General features: G+C 50.2%; 1 protein-coding gene across 10 annotated transcripts in view; it reads right to left on the bottom strand.

Annotated features, from left to right (window-relative positions):
• The window catches only part of TOP6BL (TOP6B like initiator of meiotic double strand breaks), a 2,208,219-nt gene that overhangs the window by 625,597 nt on the left and 1,556,284 nt on the right, over positions 1-26,338 (bottom strand). For all 10 annotated transcript variants that reach the window (XM_078660845.1, XM_078660847.1, XM_078660851.1 and 7 more), the window contains one exon: positions 23,207-23,315. In XM_078660845.1, the coding sequence (XP_078516971.1) occupies positions 23,207-23,315 (109 nt within the window). The remainder of the gene's footprint in view (positions 1-23,206; positions 23,316-26,338) is intronic.

Genomic DNA, 26,338 nt, shown 5'->3' with positions numbered 1-26,338 from the left:
GTTTGTTTCCACGTACCAAAGAGGACCCTCCGCTCCGCTGACCCTGCCCTTGCAGAGGTCCCCCGCATCCGCAGAAGCAGAACTGGCAGGAGAGCTTTCTCCTACATCGCAGCCATAACCTGGAACAAGCTCCCGGTCAACATCAGACGCTCCCCAGCCCTCCACACGTTCAGGAAGGACCTCAAGACCTTGCTCTTCGACTGACCTGGAGCTCTTTCCCCCCACCAGCACCTTGAGACCCTCACAGGTGAGTAGCACGCTCTATAAACCACTGATTGATTGATTGATTGATTGATTGATTGATTGTGTGAGGGTGAATGTGGAGGACAGAGCTTCGCATACGTGGATTGGCAGTGGGGTGGGAGTGAGCAGTGTCCACAGAGTGTTCCTACCAGAGAGTGTGTCTTGAGAGTTCACCTTAAATTAGGCATGGTCAGATTAGCTAGGTCAAGTATTGAGTAACCCTGGGCGTAGGTTGCGAAGTAGCTCTACGCGTAGCTACGTGAAGTGCACTTCGCACTACATGAGCTAAACGTAGCACTACGCGAACTGCGTAGTAGCATGTTCAGGGATGATTGCACAGTGCCGGATGCTTGTCCGCACTGTGCAATCATTGAAAACGGCATCTTACACAGTGAAAGCTGTCGTTTTCTGCCGCTCTAGTAGATTTTTACTTGAGCGGCAGCTTTCTCAATGCGGACTGGTAGTTTCTCATCACGAGCGGTCGCGAGCATACGCGACCACTTGCGATGAGAACCCTGACCTCCCCGCGTTGAGAATCTCGCCGGGAGGTTTATTGTCCACGCTCGCAATCGGCAACTTGATGTTGCTGATCGCGAACGAGGAAAAAGTCTCGCCGGGATGTCATTTTGCTTGCTCGCGGTCACCAACTTGATGCTGAGGACCGCGAGCAAGCAAAAAATGACCGCTGCACCACGCTATGCGTGTTTGCACTGTGCTACGTGCAATTCACGTAGTGCGAAGTAGCGCAAACTTTGCAAACTACGCAAGCGTAGATTAGTTGTCCGCCCAGGCCTAGTATTGAGGTACCACAAGGACATGACTTAAAAGTGTCACTGAGGAGGAGCTCAGTGGGAAATCTGCTGGGTGGGCGGGCGGTCTGCTAGTATGACCTGGGGTAGCATCTTTGGACTGTGCGTGGGGATTAAAGCAGTTGTCCGCTAAAGTTGTCCTGATTAGAGATTCATTTGATACATAAATAGGTAAGTAGGTAGGGCTTGGTTAGTTCAGAGAGAGATCAGAATAATTGGGGTCAAGCAGTCAAGCTAGTTATTATAGTGAGGAGGAGCAGGGGCGGCTATTTGCAACCTTTGATACCCGGGCGTCACATAATAAGGAGAATCCAGGAAATGCTGGCAGGTGATCATGTGCTAGATGCATATTGTTTAGGAGAGTGATGTGCTGGGGTCATGAGACAGTTCAGGTAAAGCACTGTTTAACTGGGAGAGGCCATTTTAGAGATAAGGTACTAGCATAGTGGAAGTGGAGTCAAACAATCTGCCCCGTTATTCAGGAGGGGAGTAGGGAAGGGTCCTTACGGTGGAAGGGGTCATGCCTTCGATCCAGTTGCATATAGTATAGCCAGGAGACAGGGGCCTGAAGTCATTCATAAGGTCTTAACCCCAGATACATCGTGTGGATGGAAAATCGAGGGCTGTTCTAGAGAGGCGGGCCGCCCATTTTAGAGCTTTTGGTAGTGCCCATCTTTCAGTATTGCAGGAGATCGAGGGCTGTTCCCTAGAGGCGCGGGCGGCCATTTTAGGGCTTTCAATAATGCAGGGGTTGAGTATTGCAGGGACCTGAGGTCAATCATGGGGTACTTACCCCAAAATCAGAAATTGGCGATTGGAGCATGATGCCATTCATCAACAATCCTCAGAGTGAGAGCAGACAGCTCTAGGCGGAGGGGATCCTTGATCCCCTCAGCAGCAGGGGGCGGGTGTGGTTGATTTTGGGTACCAGAGTCACAGCACCGCAGCCCAGGACCCAGCGGCACGTCTCTGAAATGGCCGGGGGCATGCAAGGGGCTCAGAGAAGCTCTCTATCGGCGTGATGGCAGCAGGAGGCGGGGACATTGGTGGGGACAGTGCAGTCTTTGCGTCTAAAGGAATTAATACGAGTAGGGGCTGGGGGCTCAGAGCCCCGATCTAACAGCTGGTCCAAGGAAACGCAGGGGGTAGCACGTCGCGGGGATTTCCAGGAGACGTCCACCATTGGGCGATGCGAGCACCACGTCCCTTGGCTCGATGAGGAGGGGATGGTCACGTTAGAAAGTAAATACCAAACGCGGCCTCCGATGAGAAGCAGAGGTCCGGGCCGCATCAGTCCGGTCGCGGAGCGTTCCTTGGACTACTGGGAATCCTGAAAAGCCAGTGTCTCGAGCCGTGCACAGGGAAAAGGCAGAGGCCCGTAGCAGCTGTCTCCGGTCAGCTGAGACCAGCAAGGGGACATCCGGTATCCACGTTGCAGTCGAGCCATGGACACCAGCAGGAGCCAGGGCCAGGACGCCAATAGGGTCATGGAGACCAGTCCGGATGGCGAACAGACTGACAGTGCCTGGCGTGAAGCTGCCCAGCTCCATGCGCTGTAGCCCGACTGACCGACTCGCGGGCAAAGATGGTGGCGGGCCTCAGACTCCCACCATCGAAAAGAGGCAGACGGGTGATTCGGCGTTGCTCAAGCTGGGCGAGAGCAGGCCAGCACGGGGCATCTCATTCAGCTTTCCCAATCACCAAGCAGGGCAGTCGCAGAACAAGGTCCGAACGAGAGAGCTCCAGTCACCCGACCCAAGTCGGAAGCCCAGAAGGTGGCGGGGCTTAGACCATACATGCCAATAGACCCGATTCAGGCGGGAGACTACCAATTTTTCAAGCCAAAAATGGCTTTATTTTAGCTGTCTCCCGCCTGAAATTGTATTTTTACAATAAATGTCAATGGGGAATTTCCATTCTCCCGATTTTTTTATTTTTAATCTCCCACGTCCCTGTCCTAAAATGTTGGCATGTATGGCTTAGACGCAGCTGGAAGGCAGCCGGGCAAGCGGGCCGTATGCATGGTGCCGGGGTCGGCTGGTAGGGACTCCTCTCACGCCAGCAGCGGTGCATCCATTGGGGGCGTTGCCCCACTAGCCTGGACGACTGCCGACCGCACTGCCAAGTTGAATGAATAAGTATTTCTCTTTTATTTAAAATTTTTAAAAAAAGAATCGTAGCCGAGCGCACTAAGGCCCCGGGAGAAGCCCGACAGGATCGGGAATCCATAAGGAAGTGGGCCGTGGCGTGGGGGACGGGGCTGCGGCAGAGAGTGACAGGCTGGCAGGCGGGCAGTACACAGGAAGAGGGGTGACTGACTAGTCTCAGTCTGCGCATGTAAAATGCCGGAGTAGTCGAGATTTCGACTGGCCCGCGCATGCGCACATTTGAGACTTCCCCCCTCCCCCCCTCTACCAGTAGTGGACATAGGCATGGACCCGGGGCCCCGGGTCTGAAAATTGGCAGATAGCAGTCTGCTCTTAGCCAATCCTGGCACAGGATTGGCTACTCCAGCAGGATGGTGCAGCGCGTGGATGTTGGCTGCTCTGAGCCATTGTCGTCTGTGATTGGCCACACTGCACGTGCTGGAATCATGCCAAGACAACAACAACAGTAAGTGAAAGTGGAAGTGATCATGATGAGTCATAGTGAGAGTCAGTGGGCGCCTGACTGTTGTTGTTTCTTGTCGGACTCGTCGTGACCAGACGTGTGTGTATGTCACTGCCACTGGACTCGGACCGCCTGCCTGGACCTAGTGTGCGAGACCGCGTCCCCCCACCCACGTAAGTTATGACCACCAATGAATTACATTTACATTGAGTTTATTATTTATCATGACGGCTGGCCTGGCCTGCATATCGTCGTGCTGTAAAATTGGTGGGTGGCGGTGCATGATCGTGCATGGGATAATGGGAGCACGGAGACGGAGATTCCTGCTGCTAGCCTGCCAAATCCACGTTGTAAAATGGAGGCCGTGGACTTACATGTAAATTGTAAAATATTCTAGTAATGCAAGTGTAAGCGTCGGGCACTGCCCGACAGATCGAATTCATAGATTATTTTCCAGAGCTGCAGCAAAGAAAAAAACTTATTGCACAAAGCTATGATGGTGCGTCCGTAATGAGTGGAAGCCAGGGTGGCGTTCAGAAATAATTAGAGATATCTACCCAAATGCTCATTATGTGCACTGTCACGCCCACCAACTTAATCTTATTATGCAACAGGCAGTATCAAAGATCTCCGAGACACAAATTTTCTTTCAGGATGTAGGAGGCATGGCAGCATTCTTCTCACGTTCCCCAAAAAGAATGGAAGCACTTCAGGAGATTGTGGACAAAAGGGTTCCGAGGGGAACCTCAACTCGTTGGAACTATAACATACGTACAGTCCAACTAATATTTCAATATAGGGAGGACCTTGTGCAATGTTTTGAAGCCATAGAAGCCAATGAAACCTTTGATTTCAAAAGTCACAGTGAAGCCCGTGGCTTTGCTAGAACACTAAAAGATAGAGAGTTTCAGTTCTTTGTGTTTTTATTTGAAAAGATAATGACAAAGGTCGAGACTTTATACAATCAGTTACAAGGACGAGACATAGATACTGTCTCTGTGAAAAGATATACCACGGAGTTTGTCACAAGCATAAACAAAGTGAGAGATGAGGTTGACAATTTAGACAGCCAACTGCCAGCGGCTTCAACTTTTTCAAACCACAGGAAAAAGATCACCACTCTGGTCCGAATTGCAAAAGAGATATGTGACATTGTAATTGTGCATGCACAAGAGCGTTTTGCTTTCACAAAACATTTGGAGACTGCCGCATTATTGGAAAGTAAATACTTTGAAAAATATAATGAATCCTTCCCTGAGCATGCTCTGCATGAGGCTGTGGAAGCTTATCCGATGCTCAACCAAGAGGACCTGAAAAGTGAGTTGACAGTAATGTACTCAATGCCTGTGTAACAGAAGGCCAAAGATGCCATGTCTTTGCTGTCTTTAATTCATGAACTTAATATGGAAAAGACATTTACAGAGACAGTAGCTTTAACTAAAATTGTCATTACCACTCCTATGACAACCTCAGAGGCAGAACGATCTTTTTCCGCCTTAAAGAGGATTAAGACATTCCTGAGGAACACCATGCTTCAGGAAAGACTTAATGCGTTGGCAATGCTCTCTATAGAGAGCAAGCTTGTTCAAAATATTGCTGACTTTAACTTTCAAGTAATTGAAAAATTGGCTGCGCTTAAAGACAGACGTGCTGATTTTAGATACAAAAAGTAAATATGTTGAACTTGAATGGTGATAATTTGTGACCTGTTTAGTTGGTTCTGTTGTTGTTTGCAGTTTAAATCCCAAAAAAGTTGTTTGTTTTGTTGTTTGCAGTTTAAATAAAAACAATCTATGAGGTTCTCAGCATTGTATCTTGAAGTCTATTATGAAGCTCTGTGGTTATACTGAATAAGCAGCTACCTATGTTATATGACAGCTCTTTAATAATGTAATACCTGCACTTTCACAATTGCTTTATTAACCTTCCTGCTTTCTCGAATTTGCTTGAAAATGCACCATTTTTCCACTATTTTTTCAAACTTTTCTCGGGGGGAAATCCCCCCGAACCCTCCTTAGGGGGTTTGGGCTTGCTACGGAGCGGTATGATTATCAGTTTCCGCCCCACCACTTTCAAATGTCACCAGCCCCCACTGATGTGAGGAAAGGCAGCGCGCGGGTTCATGCACCACAGCAGCTTCGGTTCAGAGGGCGCTGCTGGCTCTGGGGTATTTTTGCCATTTCTGGGACAGGGGATGCTGGGGGCGCCTTGTAATGCCACAAGCCTCGAAGTACTGCAATTTATTCAACATGCTTATATTCGTCCTCGTTTTCTTTACCTCTTTCTTCTTGCACTTCTCCTCTTAATAAATGGTTACCATTTTCTTTACATTGTGGATTCAGTTTTTTTGTGCTTTTTATTTGTGCCTTCCCTTCCCTCTTTGGCTACCCATGTCTTTGTTCCTCTCCCCAGTCCTTCTGTGCTGCTCTGCTGTGTCTCCTTCTCCTGCCTCGTCTTCCCTGAGTACCTTCCAGTTTTAGTTTCTTTTGTCAGCTTCCAAACTACGCAGTGACCTTCCCCTCAGAGATTTACTCCTTTTTGGTGATTTTTAATGAAAATGGTGAAGGGGCATCTTGTTTTGCGCGCACTTCAGATTCATCACACGCTGGTGTCACCTGTTGTAGTTTCCAATGAAGTGTGCCCTTGTAGGGTTCACAAACGTAAAGAACTTTCATGTACTACATTTAACCTAAACACACAACATTAACTATATTATAGCGGGTGCGTGTACAGTAATAACACGCAGCAAAGGCGAAGGAAGCGTATTGGCCCGCTTCCGTCCAGGTCATCATGCTAAGCAGGTTTCTCTTCTTTACTTGTAGCGCTTATAGTGTTGGAGTTCACCAAGGGTGCACACTCAGGGGTATTGCAGAGCTCATGAAATATCTTTGGAATAAAAGAACTTCGCTTTTGGTTTTTTTCAAACTAAACTTACAATTCTATCCATTTTATTTCAGTACTACATCCCACTCTCCATGTTTTAGCAATCCCACCTTAAGAGGATAGCGTGTTGGAATGGGCTAGAACTGAAATAGATAACAGAGTGAGGTATTGGACTCGCTTGCACAACCTACTGCCCTGCCCAGGAAAAATCGGCAGAACAAACTAAGAAGCCTGTGGGCCATTAGTGGCTTGGAGATATTGTTCTGTTTGACAAACAGCCAATTGACTGGGTAGAACTGGAAGAAAGATGATCATTTTACCCGCAAACCAAGAGGTAATATACACAGAAGAGAAATATCTTTTGTATTCTTGATGTTGTAGCAGTTCAAATTCGTGATAATTACCAATATCTATAAGGATCAGAGAAGCATTATGTGTGGGCCGTGCTAGCAAGGATTAGGAGTGTAACGCATGCCCCTGCAGCGCTAGTGGTGCATTGGGGGAGACAAACCTTTCAGAGGGCCCCCAATCCTTCATAGGGCCCCGATTTAGCCCACGGCCAATGAATATCTGTGAGACATATGGGAGACTCAGATACCCCTTATTACCTTCTGTAGGGGTGCCCATCGTGTTGGTTTACACGGCTGGCAAGGATCCTTAGAACTGTGCGCCCTGACTCAAATTCCCCACCCATCATGCTTCTTGGGCACCCAGTGTTCATCTGGGTCACATTTTCCAGTGCCTTTCTCCATCGACTGAACCCTCTAACTCCACTCCACTCTAGATAACTCACACATAAGCGTGCAGCATCCTCGTCACAGCTCACCATAACCAAGGTGGACTCTATAATATCTCAGCAGCCTGTGACCTAGGCAACCATTCCACCGCACCTGTGACTTACTACCGTGTGTGACCAGCATGGCATTGACAGAATAATTTCCTTTGCCCCTGGTTATTCCTTCTAGATCTCCTGGTAGTAATTACCCTGCTCATACCACTCTTGGGTGTACAAGGCATAGTTGTGGTGGGTCTGTTTACATCCCTCAGTGTCTTCATCTAGTCCTTTGGATTATTTGATCATCACTCTTCTAACAGCACAAATATCTCCTCCTTTCCACAAATCACCTCCTAACTTTATTCACAGAGATCTTTTCCTTTCCACAAATCACTTTCCAGCAGCTACCTATATTATATGACATCTCTTTATTAATATAATAACTGCACTTTCAAAATTGCTTTATTAACCTTCCTGCATTCTCAAATTTGCTTGAAAATGCACCATTTTTCCACTCATTTTTATAAATTTCTCCGGGGGGCCATTCCACCTGAACCCCATTCAGGTTGTTCGAGCTCGCTCGCTATGGTGCTGTATGCCAATCATTTTACGCCTCACCACTTTCAAATGTCACCAGCCGCCACTGCTCTCACCAAGAGCAGTGATCGGCTCAGTCTTTGTATCAAGCGAGCACGGAGAAAGGTACCATTGGCATCAGGTGTATCGTTGGCCAGTCTCCATTGCAGAAGATCATATTCGATCCCCTCTGTCAAGATCGCAGGCAGGACTAGTCGATCATAGTCGATTCTCTCTTTCAAGATCGCAGGAGGGACTAGTCAATCCACTGGGACACTGGTACAGTCCAGGCGAGGGTGTCGGGCAGACGAGCCGGTCGAGGTTCCACGAGACGAGGCAGAGCAGATTAGCAGCAGGTAAGAGTCTTCCACAGTTGAGTTACGTTGCGTTACAGGTGTAGCTGGATAAGCAGTTGCAAGATGTTGCTGGATGGCTGGTTTAAGCAGGGATAAATGCCGATAGCGTAATCCCTAAACTGGGAGCTCTACAGGAGAGCACCTACTCGACGGCCATTTTAGGGCACATATTACATGGAACATTTGCACACACCAACATGGGGACCTCTCTCCACTTACCACGCAGAGCTCGCAGTAAACCAAGGTCAGAGATTTTTTATTGCTGAGAGCCACAGCATGTTTAGACAAGGTTGTGACCCTGGGCATCCATTTAATCAAATTTCTACACTGCCTGTCCCCATGGCGTCATCACAACACAAATCTCTGCGCTGGAAAATGGTAGCCAGGCTAGCCATTCAGCTTACAGGCTTCATTGTGAATACCAATGTATACGTGTCCAAGTTAATGATCTTGCAAATTACTGGCGCATTTATCATAAGCAGAATATACTTGGTCTCGTGATCCTCTGGCCATTCATTCAGGATTGAGCACTGAGAGTCCAGCAAGACTTCAACAAGAGCCAGGCTCTCTATGGAAATGTGCTATTATTTGCACAGCCTGGAAAGTTTCTTCATATTTGCCCTGCAGTTTTAAATAACATGCTGATCTTCTCACACAGCTCTTCTCCAGGGCAAAGAGCAGTGGCGAGGCTAGCTGGCCATAAAGGATTGCAGTTTGTCTATATTTTTTATTTTTATTTTTAAACTTTATTTTTATTGATTATCCAATTGTACATATCCATCACAGCCATTATTGATCTCTACAAATCACGTATGTGAATAACATTCTAGCATTGCATAACAAACAAACAGCATTGTTCAGTTTTGTAGTTATAGTGAGACATTATACATGTGAAATCAGTGAAAATAAAGGAAGCATATTTCTAACGGGTCTCTCCGTGTCCATTCACGCAACAGTCGGCATCAGGGGATCGAACGGGGCCGTGAACCCAGGAACATCAGCTATACGAAGATGGAGTGTATTCGGAAATGATAATATCTATAGTGTTGAGAAGTGTCCAGTATGACTAGTTCATGCATGATGTCGTTGCTATATCCCACCGCCATAGGTACTATACCCGAGCTGGCCTGAGACGCGCAGAATTGTTTAGGGAATCAATATATACTTTATAAGGGCCCCAAATATCCCTGGGACGCGCTGCGCTCAATAAGGTGTTTGAGTAGATCTCGCTATTTGTGCTACAGTGGGCTAAGCTTTGTAACCAACCTTGCAGTGTGGGCGAAGATTTGCTACCCCAACGCAGTGCAATTTCTCGCTTCGTCAGCAATAAACTAAGAGATGCCAATTCCCGGACTGCTTTAGGAAAATTCACTGTGTAACCCAAGAGTGCCACCTCAGGAGTAGGAAGAATGACAAGACCAAGGATCTCACCCAGCATTGAATGCACTACGGTCCAGTAGGGCCGTATGCAGGGGCAGATCCAGGAGAGGTGGGCAAAATCTGCGTGCTGAGCACCACATTTCTGGCATGTATGCGATCTACTGGGATCAATTTTATGTAGCTTGGCTGGTGTCATGTATATCCGTTGTAAAAACCTGTAGTGCAATAATTTGTGGCGACTAATCAGGGAAAAGTCTTTTGTAGTTCTGCAGCAGACCGTCCATTGGACGTCTGTAATCTGGTGACCCAAATCCGTCTCCCATTCCACACATAGTCTGCTGTCCACGATAGGGAGGTGTGTGATGCAGAGTTTGTAGAGTTTGGATACTATGTGCACTCCACTATTGCTCTCAATAATGTGGGACAGAGGAGCGAACGAGTCAGGTTCTAACGGAAAGCCAGTAAGTGTGGCCCGCAAGGCCGAGTACGTTTGAGCACACATTTATCCATGAACGTGGCCTCCTGAAAACGGGCCTCCTCAGTGGCCGAAAAAATGTGGCCATCAGGATGTAAGTCTCCTATTGTACAAATATTAAACTTAGTTAGTGTGCGTTGTACCAGTTTCTCACTTGAAATGGGAAGCCAGCGAGCATTGGGAAGCGGCAGAACTGACGAATACAAAACTGATGAACCAGCTTAGCGATGGAGCCTGCTCCATGCCCAACTAGTGGTTGAGACTCTCAGTATATCTACGGGATCCCTAGGTTCTCCTCTGGGCAGAACGGCCATCAATCGCTCAGGAAGAACTAAGTCAGCCTCTGGGCACAGATACGGAATCCTAGCGTCTGGATGGTACCAAGCGTAGGCAAAACTACACTGAGCCATCAAATAGTATAAATAAAAATCCGGAACCCCGAGGCCACCTCTATCATATGGGAAAAAGAGTATCCTCCAACTTACACAAGACTGCTTTCTGCCCCAAACCAGTCGGAGAAGATGAGAACGCAGAGATGAAAAAAAACTGTGCGTGAGGGGAATAGGGATATTGTTAAAAAAAATACAGAAATTTGGGGAGGATCATCATTTTGATTATGGCAATACTACCAGCCATGGATAACAGAAACCGGAGCCACCTGTCCACCTGAGTCTCCAATTTCGCTACTGCCTGCCATAATTTAGTCGAATATTCTGGACTGGGTCAAGGTGAATAAGAATACCAAGATATTTAATTGAGTCCAAGCACCATTCCAAAGGGAACTCACATTCCCAAGGGGATGTACTGGTAGTCAAAGGAAAAATAATTGATTTGCGCCAATTAATGCCTAATCCAGAATGCAGCCCAAATGGAAGAATCTCCCTGAGGAGCGGATCGAGGTTCAGGTGCGGCTCCTGCACATAGAGGATAGTGTCGTCAGCATATAAAGAGACCAACAGGGGGGCCGTTCTGAACTGTAGCCCTCTATGCAGATGATGCTCTTGGAAGTGACGTATTAGTGGGTCCATGGCGAGAATGAACAGCAGAGGCGACAAAGGACAGCCCTGACCCGTGCCGGGTTCGCAAATTTAAAGAGGTCGACCGACGGGGAACAAAACCCGATTGTGCTGGAGAAATGATGAATTCTAATAATTGGGAAAGTCTATTAGCGACAATTTTTGCAAGGATTTTGTAATCCACATTCAATAGCGAAATTGGCCCATAGGATCCGCAGAGGGTGGTGTCTTTACCGTCATAGGCAGGAGAATGATAACCACTTCACTTAGCCCAACTAGTGGTTAAGACTCTCAGTATATCTACGGGATCCCTAGGTTCTCCTCTGGGCAGAACGGCCATCAATCGCTCAGGAAGAACTAAGTCAGCCTCTGGGCACAGATACGGAATCCTAGCATCTGGATGGTACCAAGCGTAGGCAAAACTACACTGAGCCATCAAATAGTATAAATAAAAATTCCGGAACCCCGAGGCCACCTCTATCACATGGGAAAAAGAGTATCCTCCAACTTACACAAAACTGCTTTCTGTCCCAAACCAGTCGGAGAAGATGAGAACGCAGAGATGAAAAAAAACTGTGCGTGAGGGGAATAGGGATATTGTAAAAAAAAAAAAGAAATTTGGGGAGGATCATCATTTTGATTATGGCAATACTACCAGCCATGGATAACAGAAACCGGAGCCACCTGTCCACCTGAGTCTCCAATTTCGCTACTGCCTGCCATAATTTAGTCGAATAATCTGGACTGGGTCAAGGTGAATAAGAATCCCTCCCACTGGGCGATATATTACAGAGTGCACGCAGTAGTGGGCAGTGACCTCTGACCCTCTGGGCCGGTCACCCCAAGCACCGCGCACACTCTCTGCGAGTGAGCCCAGGCTGCCCCCAATCCCGCGGAGTGCTGCCGCTGCCCGCAGCTGTGCTCCTGGTCTGCTGCGGTGGTAGTTCCTCTGCTGAGCTGCGTTGTTCCCTGTTTAATTTTTATTGTATTGTCGCTGCTTTGTTCCCTGTTTGATTTTTCATTGTACTGTATTTTCTCTGCTGTCCTCCCGTTGTGCCCCTGCCCTCTGCTTATTCGTTATTTTGTTCTCTTTTGTGGAGAAGTGTGGCTCAATGGTTAGAGCAGGCAGACCTCGATGCAGAGTTCTGGCCAGGGACCAGGGTTCGATTCCCGCCTCAGCGGGTCTCGGGCTCATTAATTCCCCTGACCGGATATTCTCGCCTCAGTGCCTGTTCTGATCATGGGTCCCACGCTGCAACTCTGGGCAATAGCTTGCTTAGTCTCCACAACGGCCCCCACAACGCGAGGGATGCCTGGTCTGCACCATGGGGTGCCCAGGAGTGGACACTTCACAGTGAAAGCCAGGAAGGGTTCCCTTGCGGTATTCGTACAAGCGCCGGGAAACCCACTGCGGGTAGCTGTGCGCTATACAAGTACAAAACATTTACATTTACATTCTCCCTCTGTTGTGCCCAGCCCCGGTCGCGTTTCCCGCCACCTCCCCGCTCCCCGCCGCTGCCCCCCTGCGGCCCCGCCCCCTTCCCTCTGACTCCCTTCCCATTCGCCGCCCCGCTCCCGCCTCCCAGCTGCTCCTCCCTCGCTCCGCCCCCCCACTCTCCAGATATGGCAGAGTGGCAAACGCACAGCATTGACGCGTAGCGGGCGCGCCGATTGTGCGCCGAAGGCGCGCCAAAGGTAAGCCCGTCTGCGCCCGTCCGCGCCTGGACCGCGCCCAGCACCCGGACCCCTGGCCCCCGCAGACACCAACCCACCCGCCGGACCTACAACGCCACCGAACTCAACGCACTGAACTGCGGCCGGATCCCTGGGTGCTACCGAGCCACCCCGAGATGCACCCACGGGCCCTTCAGCTGTCTCTCCTGCAAGTTCTCCGGCATCCGGACCTGCACGGCATCCACACCCTCCAAGCCGAGAACCAGCCCCAACCACCTGAAGTGCATCCTGCTCAACACCTGCTCCGTCCACAGACACGCCGTGGAGCTCTGGAACCTGCTCGACACAACATCACCAGACGTCGCCTTCCTCACGGAAACCTGGATGAACGCCTCCTCAGCACCCGACATCGCCATCGCCATCCCGGACGGATACAAGATCTCCCGGAGGGACCGCAGCAACCAGACCGGAGGAGGCATCGCCATCATCCACAGGAACACCATCCGCATCACGACCAACACCGTCGACACCCTCACAACCGCCGAACACCTGCACTTCCAGATCCACACCGACCCCAAGACCACCCTCAGAGGCACCCTCATCTACAGACCCCCGGGACCACGCACACAATTCAGCGAAGACATCGCCGACTTCATCAGCCCGCACGCCCTCCCCTCCGCTGATTAGATCCTCCTCGGGGACCTCAACTTCCACCTGGAGAACAACAACGACCGCAACACCACCACCCTGCTGGACAACCTCGCCAACCTCGGCCTCAAGCAGCTGGTGACCACCCCTACGCACCGCGCCGGACACACACTCGACCCCGTCTTCTCCTCCAGCAAGGACATCGCCTTCAGCCACACCACCGGACTCCACTGGACGGACCACAGCTGCGTCCACTTCAGCTTCAGAAAGAACACGATCCACCACCACCAGCTACAGGTCGCACGCAGAAGTTGGAACAAGATTACTGCCGACCAACTCGCCGCATCCCTGAGCCGGGACCCCCCCGCCAGCTCAGCGAACCCCAGCCAGGCCGCCAACAACCTCACGAAGTGGATCAGCAACTGCGCAGACGACCTCGCCCCACTGAGGACCCCGCCCAGCAGACCCGGCAGCAAGAAAGCACCATGGTTCCCCGACGAACTCAAGAGCTCCAAGAAGAACTGCCGAGCCCTCGAGAGAGCCTGGCGCAGAAACCCAACACCAGACAACATGACCACCCTCAAGCTCTCCACTTGAAAACACCACCAACTGATCCACGCCACCAAGAAAACCGCATTCAAGGAACGACTGGACAACAACGCCCACAACAGCAAGGAACTCTTCAACATCGTCAAGGAGCTCTCCAACCCCAGCGCCGAAAACAACGACATCACCCCATCGCAAGACCTCTGCAACTCCCTCGCCTCCTACTTCCACAACAAGATCGCAGACATACACAACAGCTTCAGCACACAGCCGACGCACCCCACGACCGCACCTGCACCGCCCACAACCACCCTCCATGCTTGGACCTAGACCCAGATCACCACCGAAGAAACCCTACGCACGATGAACTCCATCCACTCCGGATCTCCAATCGACCCCTGCCATCACCATGTCTTCAACAAGGCCGACGCTGTCATCGCGCCCCACCTGCGGGACATCATCAACACCTCCTTAGATACCGCCACCTTCCCGGAGAGTTGGAAGCACGCCGAACTCAGCGCTCTACTGAAGAAACCTTCCGCGGACCCCACCGAACTCAAAAACTACCGACCCATCTCGCTACTCCCGTTTCCGGCCAAAGTCATCGAGAAGACCGTCAACAAGCAGCTGGCCGCCTTCCTCGAGACAAACGGATCCCTCGACCTCTCGCAGTCTGGCTTCCGGGCCAACCACAGCACCGAGACCGCCCTCATTGCAGCCACCGACGACATCCGAGCCCTGCTCGACAACGGAGAAACAGCGGCCCTCATCCTCCTGGACCTCTCCGCGGCATTCGACACTGTCTGCCACCGCACCCTAGTGCAGCGACTCAGCAACGTCGGAATCCAAGAGAAGGCACTAGAATGGATCATCTCCTTCCTCGCCGGAAGGACACAGAGAGTCCACCTCCCCCCGTTCAGATCAGAAGCCACCAAAGTCATCTGCGGAGTCCCTCAAGGCTCCTCGCTCAGCCCCACCCTCTTCAATGTCTACATGAGCCCCCTTGCGGCCATCGCAAGCCAACACAACCTCAACATCATCTCCTACGCCGACGACACCCAGCTGATCCTCTCCCTCACTAACGACCCCGCCACCGCCAGAGCCAACCTACATGAAGGGATGAAAGACGTAGCCGAGTGGATGCGGAACAGCCGCATGAAACTGAACTCAGACAAGACGGAAGTCCTCATCCTGGGATCCTCGCCCTCCGCCTGGGACGACTCCTGATGGCCCCCTGCCCTGGGCAGCGCACCCAAACCCACAGACCACGCACGCAACCTGGGCTTCATCCTGGACTCCACCCTCTCAATGACCAGACAAGTCAACGCCGTCTCCTCGTCGTACTTCAACATCCTGCGCATGCTACGTAAGATCTTCCGGTGGATCCCCACCGAGACCAGGAAGACGGTCACCCAGGCCCTCGTCACCAGCCGACTGGACTACGGCAACTCCCTCTACGCCGGAACCACCGCCAAACTCCAGAAGAGACTCCAGCGGATCCAGAACGCCTCAGCAAGACTCATCCTGGACATCCCCCGACACAGCCACATCTCCGGACACCTGAGAGACCTGCACTGGCTCCCGGTAAACAAGAGAATCACGTTCCGACTCCTCACCCACGCACACAAAGCCCTACACAACCAAGGCCCAAGATACCTCAACAACCGCCTCAACTTCTACACTCCCACACGCCAGCTTCGATCGACCAACCACGCCCTCGCCGCCGTCCCCCGCATCCGAAGAGCCACCACAGGAGGAAGGTCCTTCTCCTACCTGGCCGCCAAGACGTGGAACTCCCTCCCGAACCACCTCCGCCTGACCCAAGACCACCTCGCCTTCAGGAAGCAGCTCAAGACCTGGCTGTTCGAGCAGTAGCGGACCCCCCCTCCCCAAGCGCCTTGAGACCCTCCGGGTGAGTAGCGCGCTATATAAATGCTGTGATTGATTGACTGATTGATTGAATACCAAGATATTTAATTGTGTCCAAGCACCATTCCAAAGGGAACTCACATTCCCAAGGGGATGTACTGGTAGTCAAAGGAAAAATAATTGATTTGCGCCAATTAATGCCTAATCCAGAATGCAGCCCAAATGGAAGAATCTCCCTGAGGAGCGGATCGAGGTACAGGTGCGGCTCCTGCACATAGAGGAAAGTGTCGTCAGCATATAAAGAGACCAACAGGGGGGCCGTTCTAAACTGTAGCCCTCTATGCAGATGATGCTCTTGGAAGTGACGTATTAGTGGGTCCATGGCGAGAATGAACAGCAGAGGCGACAAAGGACAGCCCTGACCCGTGCCGGGTTCGCAAATTTAAAGAGGTCGACCGACGGGGAACAAAACCCGATTGTGCTGGAGAAATGATGAATTCTAATAATTGGGAAAGTCTATTAGCGACAATTTTTGCAAGGACTTTGTAATCCACATTCAATAGCGAAAGTGGCCCATAGGATCCGCAGAGGGTGGTGTCTTTACCGTCATAGGCAGGAGAATGATAACCACTTCACTTAGCGTGAGCGGTAGGGTCTGGTTTTCCAGGGCCTCGGCATACACCTCAATGGGCTTCGGCGCCAGTAGGTCAGAGAAGGCTTTATAGAACTCCCCAGTAAAACTATCTAGGCCAGGGGCGGAGGATCCACACAGCACTTTTATTGCTCCACATACCTCGGTCTCAGTAATAGGTTCCGCCATGAAGTCTTGCATATCTTTTTCAAGGTATACAAGGGCCTATTCAGAGAGATATGCCTCCTGCCTAGTCGGGTCACAGCCCTGTATGAACTTGTATCAATCAATCAATCAATCAATGCATTTATATAGCGCACTACTCACCCGGAGGGTCTCAAGGCGCTGGGGGAGGGGGTCCGCTACTGCTCGAACAGCCAGGTCTTGAGCTGCTTCCTGAAGGCGAGGTGGTCTTGTGTCAGGCGGAGGTGGGTCGGAAGGGAGTTCCAAGTCTTGGCGGCCAGGTAGGAGAAGGACCTTCCTCCTGTGGTGGCTCTTCGGATGCGGGGGACGGCAGCGAGGGCGTGGCTGGTCGATCGAAGCTGGCGTTTGGGAGCGTAGAAGTTGAGGCGGCTGTTGAGGTATCCTGGGCCTTGGTTGTGTAGGGCTTTGTGTGCGTGGGTGAGGAGCCGAAAGGTGATTCTCTTGTTGACCGGGAGCCAGTGCAGGTCTCTCAGGTGTCCGGAGATGTGGCTGCGACGGGGGATGTCCAGGATGAGTCGTGCTGAGGTGTTCTGGATCCGCTGGAGTCTCTTCTGGAGTTTGGCAGTGGTTCCGGCATAGAGGGAGTTGCCGTAGTCCAGATGGCTGGTGACTAGGGCCTGGGTGACCGTCTTCCTGGTCTCGGTGGGGATCCATCGGAAGATCTTACGTAGCATGCGCAGGATGTTGAAGCACGACGAGGAGACGGCGTTGACTTGTCTGGTCATGGAGAGGGAGGAGTCCAGGATGAAGCCCAGGTTGCGTGCGTGGTCTGTTGGTTTGGGTGCGCTGCCCAGGGCGGGGGGCCACCAGGAGTCGTCCCAGGCGGAGGGTGAGGATCCCAGGATGAGGACTTCCGTCTTGTCTGAGTTCAGTTTCAGGCGGCTGTTCGACATCCACTTGGCTACGTCTGTCATTCCTTCGTGCAGGTTGGCTCTGGCGTTGGCGGGGTCGTTGGTGAGGGAGAGGATCAGCTGGGTGTCGTCGGCGTAGGAGATGATGTTGAGGTTGTGCTGGCGTGCGATGGCTGCGAGGGGGCTCATGTAGACGTTGAAGAGTGTTGGGCTGAGTGAGGAGCCCTGAGGGACGCCGCAGATGACTTCGGTGGCCTCCGAACTGAACGGGGGGAGGCGGACTCTCTGTGTCCTTCCGGCGAGGAAGGAGATGATCCACTCCAGTGCCTTCTCCTGGATTCCGATGTTGCTGAGGCGCTGGATTAGGGTGCGGTGGCAGACAGTGTCGAACGCCGCGGAGAGGTCCAGGAGGATGAGGGCCACTGTTTCTCCGTTGTCGAGCAGGGCTCGGATGTCATCGGTAGCTGCGATCAGGGCGGTCTCGGTGCTGTGGTTGGCCCGGAAGCCAGACTGCGAGGGGTCAAGGGAGCCGTTTGTCTCAAGGAAGGTGGCCAGTTGCTTGTTGACGGTCTTCTCGATGACTTTTGCCGGAAACGGGAGCAGCGAGATGGGGCGGTAGTTCTTGAGGTCGGTGGGGTCGGCTGATGGTTTCTTAAGTAGAGCGCTGAGTTCGGCGTGCTTCCAGCTCTCCGGGAAGGTGGCGGTGTCGAAGGAGGTGTTGATGATGTCCCGTATATGTGGTGTAATACGACCGGAATTCATCCTGAATATCCGTGGGGGATGTGAGTAGGGTCCCGTTCGCAGAGCGAATCTCGGCAATGCAGGCCTTGCTATAGGGTGGTCTAAGCGTTTGTGCCAGTGTGCAACCCGGGCGGTCTCCTTCTCCGTAGCGACGGGCACTTTGATATTTGCCTAAATAAAGGATCTCACGATCCGCAGCTTCCCTGTATTCTGCAAGGAGGGCCAGCCTCCGTCCCTGCGAGGGGGATGCCTAGGGATCTTGAGCCTCCCCGCCGAGAGCTGTTAAATCGCCCTCCAATTTGGCTATAGTTGTGCGCAGAGATTTGAGCACACCTGCACGTTTAGAGATGCATACGCCTCGGATATAGGCTTTGAATTTCCTCCCACAACATCGCCCAGGTGTCCACCGAGCCAGTGTTAAGTGTGAAATAGTCCTCTATTGCTTCTTCGATTTCGTGACGAAAAAGATCGTCAAGGAGGGCCCAACCTGGGAAGCGCCACTGCCTCTCGTTACCCCTCTGGACGTGGGTCCTGGAGACGAAGCAGAATCGTGAGTGTTCAGAGTAGGGTCTAGGCAGCCTAATCAGCATTTAGTACCACGAGGACACATCGGGGGATAGGAGCCAGAAATCCATCCTGGTCCATGTGTCGGGCTGACTCGAATAATGTGTGAATTTTGTGAAAGTGGGGTTGCCCCTGCGCCAAATGTCAAAGAGAATTGGTCACAGAGCTCTAGCAGTGTGTGTCGCGCTTGTGGCTTCATATCTGGTGTGACTGAAGTGCTGTCTAAACCAGTGTTAAGTAGAAGATTGAGATCGCCACCCATGAAAATCAGACTAGGTTCTAGTTTGGAGAGTTGTGCGTGTAGTTCATGGAAAAATTCTGGGGAATCAGTGTTAGGCGCATAACAGTGTGACCTTATGTCCCATCAAGGATCCCGTGACAATAGTATACCTGCCCTCTCTATCATTAACAACTAGCTGGCAGGTAAAGGGGATCCTCTTGTGGATCAGAATCGCGGTTCCTCTTGCATAGTTGCTAAAATTATCAAAATACCTGTGCGCCACACAACTTGAAGCAAAACGCGCTGTATCTGAAACCGGTAAGTGCGTTTCTTGCAGGAAGGCAACATCTACATTATGTCTCAGCAAATAGTGCACCACCTGCTGTCTTTTGCGGTTATTGTTTAAGCCACAAACATTTCAAGACAGCATGGACAGATTGGAGGGACCCTTTATCAAAACTGGCTTTGCCATTTGTAAACTGTAAGGATTCTAACGCGATTCGAGTCAATAAGAAAGCAATGGACCTAAGCATAAAACAACAATAACGACAATCTATAATGAAGACATTGTAACATACCCACGCCCCCCTCCCACCACCCAGCCCTACTGCATTAAAGGTAAGGCATACCCCAATCTGCAACCAAAAGACAAAGTACCCAATTGTTGTACAGTGAAACAATGTTGCGTTATAAGGGTACATCAGAACAAATAACCATATTCCCAAGGTTTCCACCATGGGGGGCGGCAACGCCACGTCAGTCAACCAACTGTGAAGTTTATCTTAAACTGTGACATCATATAATCCCAACTCAATTTAAGATCAATCAAGGATATTGGTACGTCAATGTCACCCAACACCGGAATCTGAGAAGAGTTCTAGACTGGCCACGGAACCACTGTGAGGAGGGGATGGATCACACCTGTCTTCTTGCCGTTGTTTATTTCTGTGTTTATAAGTGCGCCAAAATTCCTGGACCTCGGTAGGGTTATCAAAGAAACGTGACGACTCCCCACCTCCACCCTCAGCCGTGCAGGATACAGCATGCCATATTGAAGGCCAAGATTACGAAGCGTGGCTTTGACTCCAGTAAACTTGCGCCTGGTTTCTTGCACCATAACAGTGAAGTCTGGATACAGTGTAATTTTGGAGCCCTGCAAGATGGTTTCCCCGCTCTCTCTTGCTAGTCGAAGGGCAGGATCCCGATCCCGGAAGTTCATGATGCGGGCAATAAGAGGTCGGGGGGAGGCCCTGATTGGACGAGGTTCCAAAGTACGATGGGCCCGCTCCACCACAAACCCAGGTGTGAAGGACTCTCTCCTGAACAGGTTTGACAGCAATGTTTCCACAAAGATGTCGAGGCGACCCATGGCGGTGGATTCGGAGCCCCAAGGATACGGACATTATTGCGCTGACTGCGCGCTTCAAGATCCTCGTTCTTTATGGTGATGTCTTTCAATATACGCTCCAGTATATCTAATCTCTTGGTCGATTGCGCAGTCCCATCTTCTATATTGGAGATCCAGGCCTCCATCACATCAAGACGTCTGTCATGCGCCTGGATCTTGGTGCCTAACGACCCAAGAGTCTTGGCGAGGGAGTCAAAACGGCCGTCCAGCACCTGAAAGCCTGGTCTCATCTCCTGGAGCCACTCTGCTGGAGGGGCCCGCGATTCGGGCTCGGACCCGGCTCTGCCATGTCCGGCCATTTCTCCGTGTTTTGTTCCACCAGTTTACCAAACGGGAGTGTTCTTTTTTTCGGGTCCTTGCTGCCCATGCCGCTTTAGAACTTGCGGGGTCAGGCCAGAGATGTGCCAGGGACGCTGCAGGGAGCACCACTCAAGGCCAGGATGTGATCGTATCCCTTAGCCGCTGCAGCCACACAGAGTCCCCAAGTCTCCACAGTCGTCAAAGCAGCACCTGCAGCACCTCCAGCCAGCCCACCACATCGTCAAGCCAGCCTTATGTCAGTGCGCCCAAGGGAAAGAGGCAACAGGATATGTAGCACTTCAAACTGGGCAACGGCTAGGGAGGACACCAGGGGGCTAACATCTGATATCACAATGGCGCCGTGGACCAGAGTTCATGCATGCAATGGGCTGGTGGATGTCCGCTGCTGAACTACTGTATTGTGTGGGCGGCCAGTAAAGGAACTGCGGCTCAATCAGTGCAGGCTGGAAGACCAGATGACAGCCAAACAAACCGTGCATCATTTATATCACGCAAAGGTCATGCTGCCGTTCAGCTATTGAATGGGGGGCAGCTAAGGAGATGTACCGGGCACCTGGGGCATTAGGCGGTCTCAGGCTGTGCCCAAACCATGACCCGAGCCGTCCGCTCCCTCCCCCAACACTAAGATGGGCCATAGGGGTTGAGGCGGTCGCGCGGCCCAGGAACGGCCCGGCAGTCAGACAGGTATCGGCCCCACATCAGCGCCCCACTGGATGTCGGAGCGCCATAGGGGAGTAAACAGGGGGGGCAGAGACACGCCCAACCGGCACCCAGAACACTCAACGGCTATACGGGGCCTGAACCATGAAAGTTGACACAGCTGAAGTCCTCAGCATCTGTACCCTGGTCCGACACTCTTGGAAGCTGCCATTTTCTTCACGAGCATGTCGCAGTCATGAGACCCAACATCTCGGTCGCACAGGCTCCGCGTCGTTCTGGGGATATCTGCAACTATGCAGCACCGGTTCCGGGAGACATCAACCCCGGCATCACCCGCTCAGACACACTGGATGAGGGATTAAACTCAGGATTTGTTGGTCAGCTGGCGGAGCTTCAACGCCAGGCGGCCATTGTTGTCCGTGGCATGGCCACGCCCCAGTTTGTCTTTATTTTAATAGCTCCATCCGTCTTAGTAAGAGAGATGGATAAAATGGCGACCTCTACGCCGAGCCCATTCTGCAAGGGTTGAAAGGTTGCAACAAAATAATGCTTTCAACATTTAGACACACATATATCATGCTTGTTAAGTTTTGGCTGCGCAGTGCTAATCTCCCCATGGCCACAGGCATTTCAAACATGCTTGGCCGTTGCATATTTATTTTTTCTTTCTCCACCACCCTTCACCTAATCTACCCACACTATATTAGTTACCCAGTTACTGCACAATGTATTGGCTGTCTCAATAAACAAGTCATAACACTTTTATGGAGTTTCAGCAACTTATTATGCACAACTGCTCACCCAGCTAAAACTTACCACAAAAAACATTATTATTAATCACAAAGGTGAAACCTATTCCGTTTATCAATGCTTTTTTGTTATTTCTGTTTTATTTTAGGTAACAGTGATTACTGTTCCTTAATGCTCATGAGTTTGCATCAATCTTAGATACAGTGTTCTCGGTCCTAAGAGTCGTGTTAGGGAGGTGAGAAGAAAACAGTTTTTTGAGTTTACACATAAGAGGAACATAACACTGCTCGAGGCAGGTGCACCTAAGCATGGGTAAATATTAATCCCTCTTGGTGTAGGTAGGCTGTGTAGGCAGACCAGCTGAGGAATATCACAAAGCCTCCTCAACTCCACTTCTTCTCCAAAACGATGCCGTGTTCAAGGGAAAGCTAATGTTTTCATGGAGCACAGACGGTGTTTAAAACAGAGGATCCAACACGATGTATACAGTGGCTCGGGGCAGGTCTTTTGTTCACATTGAGGGCAACCCAAAGGGTCGTTTCTGACCCTTTATGAAAGCTCCTGCAACTCAGTCTCACAAACAATTTTGCATAACGTGCGTGGTCAGTATCTTGGGTACACTTCTGGATGTTGCTCCACTATATTGAGAAACAGTCGTGATTGTATGATGTGGATGACTGATTCCCTGTGTGTGTGTGTGTAACATAGTTTTTAAATTGTACGTGTTCATAGTTGTGAACAGTTGCGGGTTATGTAATTAAAGCATATGTTTAAATAATACCTGGACTACTCTTAAACTCTGGTTCCACTGAACGTTCCCTGAAAGTTCTGTTGGAACGCAGGCGAGTAAAACATAGTGAGCTTTTCTCACAAAGCAACCTACAAAAGAGCCCTGACAACAGCTTACACTAGGTCCAGGATCACAGTACAACTAAGAATAGAACTTCAATATATTTATTAAGAATAAATTGTATGAGGCTGTATTTAAGGTCTTACCTCTATTGCTAGAGTCCGTCTGACACATGTATGACTTGGAATGTCTTTGTGATAACGTATGGTTGGTTGTTGGAAGTAAACATTCACTTGGTCGTGTCTGCTTATTGGCCTGCAAAAAATCGATCAACACAAATTAGTTGCATCGCACAAAAAAAAAAAAAAAATCGGCTAGCTGTATAAACAAGGAAGGAATCATTAAGCTTAATCTCCATATGTACTCGGGGCAGCAGTAATTACCAACCATACAACCATAAGTCCACATTTCCTAGAATCCAACATAAATATGCTCAGTATAAAAATGGCACTGCTTAACCACACCATTGCACACCTCTGTATTTTGACCAGAATCATGACTGATAGAACGCAATGGTGCTCTTCATTTGTAGAGGTGCATCATAATCACAAGTAGTTTGCATCTGCATTTATTTTGTCGTGTTAACATTTAGCCATTAGAATGTGAAACGTTATACAAGAAGGAGGTGGTTAAAACCAGCGTGCCAGAATTTAGGGACACGTAGGTGCCAGGAAGCACTTAGAATCTTGGGATCAAATAGCTCCCCTCCTTTAGCAATTGCAGTAGCAAAATATCTAGGATGGGCATGGATTATTCGCACTCGCACTTTAGCCAGTGGAGTAAGAAGAAATGTATCGTGATTTCATGTAGATTACGGGGCAGATTTATGAAGCCCTTGCGCCACGTTTACGCTGCTGTTGCGTCACGCAAGGCGGCGTAAACGTGGCGCATCCCTACGAACGATTTACAACGTGACGCATCTAGGCAGATGCGTCACGTTGTAAAGCCCTGCGCCGCATGTGGGCGTTCCGGCGCAGGGTAGGCGTTCCGGGGCAGGTGCGCCTCGCAAAAGTGGCTGAGTGAAATCTATGAGATTTCACTCAGTCACTTTCTACGTCACTTCCTTACGCCTGCTTGAAGCAGGCGTAAGGGTGACGCACAATGCATAGTATAGGTGGCTCCTGTGCATTGCAGGAGTCATGTCGCACTTGTGACATGACTCCTGCAATGCGCCGCCCGTATGTCGAGAGATGCGTCACGCATCCTCACTTCCTTGCACCATGGTGCGCCGCATCATAAATGTGGCGCACCATGGGTGGCGTAGCAGTGGCGCACCGTGGCGCATGTTAACTGGCGCATCCCTGGGGATGCGCCAGTTATCACATATCTGCCCCTAACTATTTAATTAATCATGTTTGGTGAACTGGAACTTTTAGTACTAAATGCATTCCTCTTAGTTATGATTCGTCAGCATTTTGTATTTAATGCGTGTTTTAAAATGTGCCTGTATTTTAGAATAGTATTTACTGATGTATAGGTTAGGGTGTTAATGCTTTTATGACAATGCTGTCGAATAAAGCTTTTGAATTTGAAACGTTATACCATGAAAAGGTGAGATGATAGAAATATTCTGTACAATGTGAAGAGATTAACGTGGCACTTGTGTCCTGAATAATTACAATCTTAATATTCGTTTAAATTCGACTAATGAAGTTCATTTATCGAAATGTAATGTATTGCAAACATGCATTATATTAATGTCTGAACTCAGGTATGTTTAACTGGAACATTAATGTGTAGAATCCGTGTAGGTTGCTTACAATTTTACATATTTGATGTGCTCATGTAACTGGTTGATTTATTAATGCTTGATAACATTTTCATTTATATGTGGTTTTCTATACCGCCTAGGTGCCTCGCTCTGATGTTGGCTGGTTCCTGTAGGCCTGAAATGCATTCTCCATGAATGGTCTCCCATAGTGGAGAAAAGCTGAATTTTAAGTGCTTATTGTATTTGTTTCATTCTCACGTTTCTGTTGCAGGTGGAGAAATTAATCTTTGATAGTCAGAATAACGCTTGTATTCATGCCTGCCAAGTGTCATGCATCAGGCATGACGCTAACGCATTTCAGTGTGGTGTTCCCGCATCACCCACCGAAATGCATTGTCACACATTTTTGCCACTGACCGCAGCAGACTTCACTTGCGGCCAGCAGCAGCACAGTTAGTAAATAGTTAAAGATCTGCTCTCCGACTCAGAGCTCCAAATATTACAATCTGCCCTGCAGTTGTTGCGTTACAGGCCGTGGAGCCGTGTGTGGAGGGGGGGATGATCCGATCCGATGTGACCTCATGTCCTCCCGCTCTCTGTTGCGCAGTCATTTGGTATCTAATCTGCTGAAGAGAGCTTGGTGCCTGCCGAGCCTCATGAGGCTGGCCCGTAGTGTGGATTGCTCTCTCTGCTTCAGGTATTTTATTCTAATATATTTAATTATTTTAGCGTGTCATCATGTCACTGCTGACTGACTCTGACTGAGCCTGCTCCAACTCTGGTGACTGCTCAGGCGAGGCTGCGCTTGGGACCGTGCAGCGACGGATTTACCTGGAGGGATGAGGAGATCACTGCAATCAGCGCTACAATTTGTTTAATTTGAAAGGACAGGCCACTCAATTGAGAGCTTTGACAGTGCACACAACTCCAGAGCTTGTGGACCCGGCTTTAAAAATAGTTCGTAAGCGCTGACAGTGACTGTGCTTTACTTGACCTGTGCTGTCCTCTATCGTATCCGGGGGTCGAAGAGGTCACTTGGTTGTCTGGTAATGCAGTGGCTGGAGTCTGTGCGGACCGTCATTTATTCTACTGAAAAATCGGGAAGAGGGTCTGCCACCAAGTGTTTGCTTGGCTTGCCTAGATGGTTAATTCCTACCAGGAGGTGCACCTTACAACACAGTATGCTGTGGTAGGAATAACATCTCAGTGTTGCAAGAAACACAACTGTCTGTCCTGTTTAGTTTTCGTCCATAGGACATTAGTTACGTTATTCTCTTTTAAGGTTTCGACTGGCCGTAGCACTGCGAAGCAGTGCTCCGCCCAGGCGAAATCTTATGATCCTACAGTATGGGGCTTTGTTCTGTCTCTGTCTTCCATTGGCTAGCTCCATAAATGGAGGATAGCCATTGGAAGAGATTGGCTGTCAATCACTCTTTCCCCGTTGGAACGCGATTCGGGGGCGTTTCTTGATCTTTTTTTAAGTCCCGCCCCCCACATCCTCCCTCTCGCCGTCCCGTTGTCCCTGCCTTCTCAAAGTTCTTCCTCCCGCCCGCCCACTGTTCGTGCC

Source organism: Lissotriton helveticus, chromosome 9 (genome assembly GCF_964261635.1).
Source record: "Lissotriton helveticus chromosome 9, aLisHel1.1, whole genome shotgun sequence".
NCBI lineage: Eukaryota > Metazoa > Chordata > Amphibia > Caudata > Salamandridae > Lissotriton > Lissotriton helveticus.
The sequence above is the reverse complement of the archived record's forward strand: the minus strand, read 5'-3'. Positions and strand labels throughout refer to the sequence as shown.